At 31.5% G+C, this 8,331-nt stretch overlaps 1 protein-coding gene across 2 annotated transcripts in view; it reads left to right on the forward strand.

Annotated features, from left to right (window-relative positions):
* LOC105343730 (collagen alpha-3(VI) chain) overlaps positions 1-7,888 on the forward strand; it is a 49,421-nt gene extending 41,533 nt beyond the window's left edge. Inside the window, exons 35-37 of one of the 2 annotated variants that reach the window (XM_066074690.1) lie at positions 3,528-3,655; positions 3,741-4,083; positions 7,417-7,888. In XM_066074690.1, coding sequence (XP_065930762.1) covers positions 3,528-3,655; positions 3,741-4,083; positions 7,417-7,532 — 587 coding nt within the window. In that variant the 3' untranslated portion in view covers positions 7,533-7,888. Of the gene's footprint in view, positions 1-3,527; positions 3,656-3,740; positions 4,084-7,416 lie in introns of those variants that run through there. The other variant, XM_066074691.1, reaches the window with a different exon arrangement.
* Positions 7,889-8,331: the final 443 nt, after the last annotated feature.

Raw genomic sequence — 8,331 nt, forward strand, 5'->3', positions numbered from 1 at the left:
TTTATCAAAAGTTATGTTAATAAAGGATTTATTTTTGTTAGTGATCTGCTTAATATAGATGGAACATTTAGAAACTTTGATGAATTGAAACACATTAATCCAAAGACAAATTTCATAGAGTATGCAAGTTTAAGAACTGCAGTTACAACCAGACTACATACACAAGATATACACTTACCAAACCTACAGAACACATTACAATATGGACCAATTGTCCCTAATCATATTCTATTGTTTATTAATACTTGTAAAGGTTGTAAACCCATGTACAACATACTATTAGACAAAAAAAGAGAAATATGTACATCGATATCAAAATGGAGAGAAAAGGGTTATAACTATTCACAAACTTCTTGGAGTAGAATTTTTGAACTCCCTTTTAAGTGTACACAGGAATCAAAACTACATTGGCTGCAATATCAAATACTTCATAGGATTGTCCCTACAAATAAATATCTTTTTAATATAAAAAAAGCAGAATCTGCTGTTTGCACCTTTTGTAAAAAAGATGAAGAAAGTATTGGTCATTTATTTTATGAATGTAATATAGTAAAAGAATTGTGGTGTGATGTTGAAGAGTGGATTTTTACACAGTTTGAAATCTCGATTACATCTGATATTCAATCAGTTCTTTTTGGAAAATACAAAAATAAAGAAAGTTATAAATTTTTTAATCTGATAGCTCTTATTGTGAAGCAATATATTTTTTCATGTAAATATAAAAGTAATCCGACACCAAATATACATGCCTTGAAAAAGGTCATAACAGAAAGAATCTTAAATGAAAAATATTTGCTGTTGAAAAGATGTAATTATAAGGAATACGAAAGCCACTGGCAGAATATCTGTGAAAAATTGTAGTTATAGAGATAAGTTTGTTTTTTTTTGATCGATGTGAACCCTCATATCATTTCATTTGTTTCCAGTATAGCATAGTCTATACTTGTATTGTAATCCACCTGTATAATCTCTATCTCTCTCTCTCTCTCTCTCTCTCTCTCTCTCTCTCTCAAAATCAGCTTCACTTCATATGAAATATACAAAACTGTACTATTAAGTAGAAATAGTATAAAGACTATGTAATATGTTTATAAAAATGTTACAATCAGTATTATGTTACATATGTACATATGCTGTGAAATGAAAAACCCAATAAAAAAAAAAAAAAAAAAAATTCGGGCCATACGGTTATTATAATGAATAAATGAGGTAAAACTAACAGAAAATATGCAAAATTATACAGACTAAAATATAAAATCTTAACATTTAATATTAGAGTACTTCCAAAAATATTTTAGCGGAAAACAAAATCTGCAAAATTTAGTCCGAATTACCTTTATTTGGTTAAAAGTCTATTTTTGTTTTGACATAATTGCATAATATAGTAGAAATATCGAATGTTATGTCAATAATAATTCATTTCACAGATACTTTTTGGGTTTAGAACAAATTTGACCCATGACATTGAACTTTATAACAATCCGAATTTGAGAACTCAAACCCTGAGTAAACAACACACTTCCTCTTCTTTAAAATGCATCCCATTCAAGTGTAAGGTCAAAATTGTCATAGAATGTTAATGGAATTAATGTCGTCTTTACTTTTGCTGATACGGAATAAAAACTGACTACCCATAAAGAAGGAAACTAAAGCCATGTATCAAATTTGTTTAAATTTCATGTCACCTCCTATCTACGGTGGAGCCAGCGCACTCAAATTGTGTATAGGGTAGGGGTTTTTAATGCAGGGTGTGTGGCCAAAATTGTTATTTAATGTGAATTTATTTAATGTTTGGAGTGCTAACGCAGAATAAAAAACTGACTTCATATTTGAAAAAAACAAACATTAAGCTGTCATCATAGATAATAAAGACAAGGGTTATGGCTGAGTGGGGGCATATGTTGGTCTTATTTTTATCCCCTCGCGCAACTTGTTGCGAAGGGGATATAGCATCGCTACCGTGCGTGTGTGTGTTTGTATGTGTGTATGTATGTGTGTATGTATGTATGTATGTGTGTGTGTGCACTCCATTTCAATTTTCTAGTAAATTGATAAAAACCCTCCAATAGAATTTCCTCAACCTTTGCACAAATATTTCTCATTGTAAAAGATAAAATCAAATGCAATGTCATATTAATTGGTCAAATATTTATGCAAAAACTTAGATAAAATTACACTAATGTAGAGGAGGGGGGGGGGCATACATTATGACAAAATTCGTTCAAAACTAAAAAAAATATTTATCATAGATTGCACACTTCTGTAAAAATAACAAATAAAAAATGTATGTGCCTTTCCAAACCATTAATACTATTACAAATTATTATTTCATTAAATCAATGTCATAATCAATTTTGTATACGAGTTAATCGAAATTTCTGAGTAAGAGTTATCAATCTTCCGCTACACTTCTTTGAAACCAAAGTGAAAGTAAGCAGTTCAAATCAATAACTTGATATTTTTGGATTTAGATCTAGTACATGTAAAGAAAATGTAGTTTTTGCAGTATTAGGGTTAGAAGAATGTGGTCTTCTCATTAACAAAACTATATATTGCTAAATAATGCATCCCTACACACAATAACTCATGTCGCGAGGGGATGCTCCGCTTAGCGGTGCCCTTGTTTAAATTCTAATCAGAAATTTCAATGAAAAAAATGAGTAAATCCTCATATGTAGAAAAAAATAAGAATGAAGCTGTCTTCAAATTCAAGATATTGTCAAAACATTTTAAAAGAGTCGGGGGTATTGATTAAGTTGTCTTCTTTTGCTTCCTAATAATGGAGTTATCTTTTTCATATTTAGTAATACATCATTGAATAAATTGAATTTAATGTAATTTAGAAATGGTATGATCAAACAGAGTAATGCAAGTATTTTTATAATCATTTGTAACAAAGAGTTTTGAACTCTCTAAATAAACAAATAGACGTATTCAAAGTAAAGTACTGATGGGTTAACCAAAATCACTGGTAAGCAGTACATGTAAAATGATTTAGGTATAAATGCCAGATTGTGATAAAATGTCATTGGAGGTTAAATGTTCAAAAGCTTGAACTTAAATGCCCACAGGGAGAGTGCCTGTCTAACCCTGGGGATGGGGGGTGGGAGATTGTTTTAGATAAAACATGCATACTATCCACCTTGTTTTAGCTTATCTATGAAAACATATACACATAAAACTTATCTTGAAAGTTAACAAATATGGGGAAAATATTTTTCTATGAGAGTCTTGTACCTTTTAATATCAGGTCACGTACTCTTATATGATCTTTAAGTTTCTCGTCAAAATTACAGATTTCGTAGTCCATTTTAAAAGATTTCAGGCAAGGAGGAAGTCGACATTATAATATTATAATTTTTCTACTCCAGAGTGAAACTTAATTATATGCATGTATGAGACTCCTCCACAAATTTGTGTATAGGCTATGGTACTCAGGTGACCGTTTAGGCCTATTGGTCTCTTATTTTTTTTCAATAGTACTTTGTTTCATTTTGTAATCTTTTTATGGATTTCGTTTTCCTCAGGCCAAATAACAGTGGCTAAAAGGATGTTAAAAGCGAAAATTTTGAATGAATATGCCATTCTTGTCAAAGCCAAAGATTCCTGTAATACAACTGCAACAGCAACAGTGTCTATTGAAACTGTGAATATGGTAAGCTTAGTGATAATGCAGCAAAGTTTTCTTTGCTTACTGTTACCAATGCTTTCTTAGCCTATGTGTTTATTTATTATGCAAGCCACCTGAGGTCCTTGGTATGCCCAATGTTATATCCATAAATGAGGAAACCGAGAGAGAAACAGTATTGTATACAACAATTGTGGAAGATCTTAGCGGGGATGACGTTTGTTGCACACTAGAGGGCACCTTACCCAAGACGAAAAACTTCATGGTTTTCGGCAATGACACAGGAATCCGTGTCAATTATTCAATCATGTCCAGCGAATCACCTGCATTTTCTTACAGACAATATAATTCTTACATTGTAAAGTTATGTTGTGACGACGACGAGGACAAATCAACAGGGGTACTTATTGTCAACATCAAGAAACCAAACAAAACTAAGACGTATGAGCCGCCAGGTAATATTTTTATAACAGATAAAGTGTTACTGACACAGAAAATACTGTAAATGACTTTATATTCATTACCTTTTTATCAACGACATTCGTGTCGGTAAGTTTTGCTTGATGAAAAATTGCATTTTTTCAACAAAATGAAAAAGGAGTTACATAAAATAAGAATATATATATATATATATATATATATATATATATATATATATATATATATATATATATATATATATATATATATCCGAGTAAAATATATTAAGAAATATTGGAAAAAACCTTCTGTATACAAATTTATACAATTATTAAGTGTTCAAAATTTTAAAGAACTGTGTAATTTGGGAAGGTATCTCCATCTGGCTTTCAATATTCATGATAATTAAGAAAAATTCTCTGGTTTTTTCCCCTGTTAGTAAAATTTTATTTTTTATACATTTTCAATGTACTTTACATGTACATGTACCATACCATTATTTCAATATTGCTATTAATTATATGTAATAACCTATGCCATAAGATGTATGTCTTGTGCAAATAAAGAATGTATATAGGGATCTAAATTAGTAAACGCGAACTTATAGATCATAATTTGGTACATAATATGAAAGTTGTTTTCTTCAAAATGAGAAATTTTTTATTAAATAAAATGTTTTTTTCTATAAAGTTCACGGCATGAAAGATTTCTTATAACACCAATGATTTTGTATCAATTATTTAATAATATCAATTCTAAATTTATTGATATTGTTTCCGAAAAAGATTAATTGGTTTTCAATATTACTTATGGCTTTGCCGCCTATTAGACTGATCAATAGTAGTCAATCAGTAACGAATCTAGTAAGTGTTTTGTTATAAAGTGAGACATTTTTTTCACAAGAAGCGATGCTTTTTAAAAATTTATTCATGGATGAAAGTTGCTTACATCTTGTCCAATTTAACACAGTCAATATCTTCAAAATATCATTCACCTTACAATTAGTCTTTGAAAATTTTCGCTGCATCCCCTTTTTAGCTCACCTGAGCTGAAAGCTCAAGAGAGCTTTTCTGATCAAAATTTGTCCGTTGTCTGTCTTCGTTGGCGTTGGCGGTGTTGTCGTTGTAAACTTTTCACATTTTTTCCACTGGGCAGATTTAAACCAAATTTGGCACAAAGCATCACTATTTGAAGGGGATTCAAGTTTGTTCAAATGAAAGGCCACGCCCTCTTTAAAGGGGAGATAATTGAGAATTATTGAAAATTTGTTGGTATTTTTAAAAAATCTTCTTCTAAAAACTATTCGGCCTGAAAAGCTTCAACTTGTGTGGAGGCATCCTCAGGTAGTGTAGATTCATATTTGTTCAAATCATGGTCCCCGGGGGTAGGGTGGGGCCACAAGAGGGGGATCAAGTTTTACATAAGAACATATAGAGAAAATTTTTTAAAATCTTCTTCTAAAAAACTGTCAGGCCAGAAAAGCTCAAATTAAAATTGGAGCATCCTCAGGAAGTGTAGATTTAAGTTTGTTCAAATCATGGTCCCCGGGGGTAGGGTGGGGCCACAATGGGGGAATGGATTTTTACATAGGAATATATAGAGAAAATTTTTGAAAATAATCTTCTCAAAAACTATTAGGCCAGGAAAGCTCAAAATTAAAATGGAAGCATCCTCAGGTAGTGTAAATTTAAGTGTGTTCAAATCATGGTCCCTGTGGGTAGGGTGGGGCAACAATAGGGGGATCAAGTTTTACAAAGGAATATATAGAGAACATCTTTAAAAAATCTTTTTCTCAAAAACCACCAGGCCAGAAAAGCTGAAAATTAAAATGAAAGCATCCTCAGGTAGTGTAGATTCAAGTTTGTTCAAATTATGATCCCCGGGGGTAGGGTGGGGCAACAATAGGGGGATCAAGTTTTACATAGGAATATAAAGAGAAAATCTTTAAAAGTCTTCTTCTCAAAAACTATTAAGCCAGAAAAGCTCAAATTAAAATGGAAGCATCCCCAGGTAGTGTAGATTCAAGTTTATTCAAATCATAGTCCCTGGGGGTATGGTAAGGCCACAATTGGGGAATGGATTTTTACATAGGAATATATAGAGAAAATCTTTAAAAATCTTCTACTCAAAAACTATTAGGCCAGGAAAGCTCAAATTTGAGTGAAAACATCTTCAGATAACGTAGAATCAAATTTGTCCAAATCATTGTTACTGGGGTTAGGGCTGGGCCACAATTGGGGATAAATTTTTATATATAGAAAAATCTTTAAAAATCTTCTTCTCAAAACTAATAGGCCAGGAAAGCCCAAATTTGAGTGGAAGCATCCCCAGATCGTATAGATTCAAGTTTGTTTAAATAATAGTCCAGGGGTAGGGTGAGGCTACAATATGGGATGAATTTTTACATAGGAATATATAGAGAAAATTTTTAAAAATCTCCATTTTAAAGACTATTTGGCCAGAAAAGCTTAAATTTTGTAGAGGCATCCACGGGTAGTGTAAATTCAAGTTTGCAAAATCACAGTACCTAGGGGTAGGGCGGGGCCGCGATGGCGGTTTGAATTTTTACATAGGAATATATAGAGAAAACCTTTAAAAATATTTTGGGAAAGTTTTCGGTCCAAAACTCAGTACTTAGTGTGAAAGCACAGGTTATGCAGATTTAAGTTTGATGAAACCATGGTTTCCTAGAGAAAAGTGGGGCCACAAAATGGGGGGGGGGGAGGGTATATAGGAATAGAGAAAAATCTTCTTACAGGTACAACAACAAAAGGGGCTTGGTATTCACCAAAAAAAAAAAAGATGTGGATAAAAATTGGCAGATTTTCAATTTTTTTAGCAAGATCTACTGTGCTTAGTTGTCAAGATATTTTGATACTGTAATGCTAATTTGATCAGAATTAAGCAATTGTTGCTCAGGTGAGCGATGTGGCCCCTTGGCCTCTTGTTTAAAGCCCCGGCAATATTGCCAAAATTTACTTTTCACCGGATGGACATAGAGATACATCCGGCAGACACGTGTCATGTTTAAACCAATAACAGTGTGACATCTCAGTCTGGGGGAAAACAAAAACGTACTTCTTTACGATAGCTTTAATATGAAAGGTTTGTTTTAAAACATATATTGTACAGATAATTACATTTATGACATTGTGTTTCTTTTCTTATAAAAACCTAAGTCATTTACCAAAACTAACAATTGAAAAAAAGAAACACTGCGATATGAACAAATACAAAATACTTACCAGCCCAAACGATGCGTATATAACAATTGTGTACTCATAAATTTCCGTTGTATAGAATTCATATCCTGTAAAATCTTCAACACCGTTACCTTTCTTACAGTAAGTTTTGTTTCTTTTTTACAGACTGGTTTATGATGTCAATCGCAATATCCTGTGGGCCTATTTTCCTCATGGCTTTTATGGCTTGCTTTGTGCTCATTGGAACTATGTTTATTCCAGGTGAAGTAAAGAAAAGATAAATCATCACTTTCAACATTCAATGATTCATTTATCTATATTGAGATTGACATTTCTGTTTATTTTATATGTTTTTTTGGAATATTTATCTGGGTTTTTTTAAGGTTGCAGAGATACATTTGCTTAGTGTTTTATGTACTTTTTAAAAATTTGTTACGTTCAAACAATTGCAAACGACAAAAAGACTATAAATATTGCTGGATCTGGGTTAATCAATTATGATATGTCTTATTTGATCAACTGTCATCTACGTATGGTCACGCTGTAATTTTTCGTGTATAGATTTTACCTTAATTTGATTAAATGATATAATACTGTTTTGTTGAAGTTTTATCAGAATAAATACTTAAAAAAAATAGTTGTTCGTATATATTCTAATATATTTTTGACAAAATAGTTTTGAATATGTCTTCTGATTTTATATGTATATGTCCATTTCTATTGTAAATGCATCAATGGATAAGATGTAGTAATCTTTACGAGATAATCATAAAGAGACTTTATCATATAAATATCATTTACTTGCATTTTCTTACATACTTGTACTGATTTGGTTAAAGTGAACTTTTCTGTCTTATGAACTTAGAATAAATTACCGAAATACATTTTGTTCGCGACTGGCGAGTCCATAATTGTACTTCTATACCGATATATGAAGGTTGTACTGATCCGATTTAATTATAAATTCAACTTAAGCATTAAGCAATGAAATTCGGACAATTTAGATGACTCATGGCCTTTAGAGAGAAAAATAACATTTTGGTTCACTTTCTTAATTCTTTATCTCTTAAAAGATATCTA

The sequence above is a fragment of the Magallana gigas genome, chromosome 2, assembly GCF_963853765.1.
Source record: "Magallana gigas chromosome 2, xbMagGiga1.1, whole genome shotgun sequence".
Classification (NCBI taxonomy): Eukaryota; Metazoa; Mollusca; class Bivalvia; order Ostreida; family Ostreidae; genus Magallana; species Magallana gigas.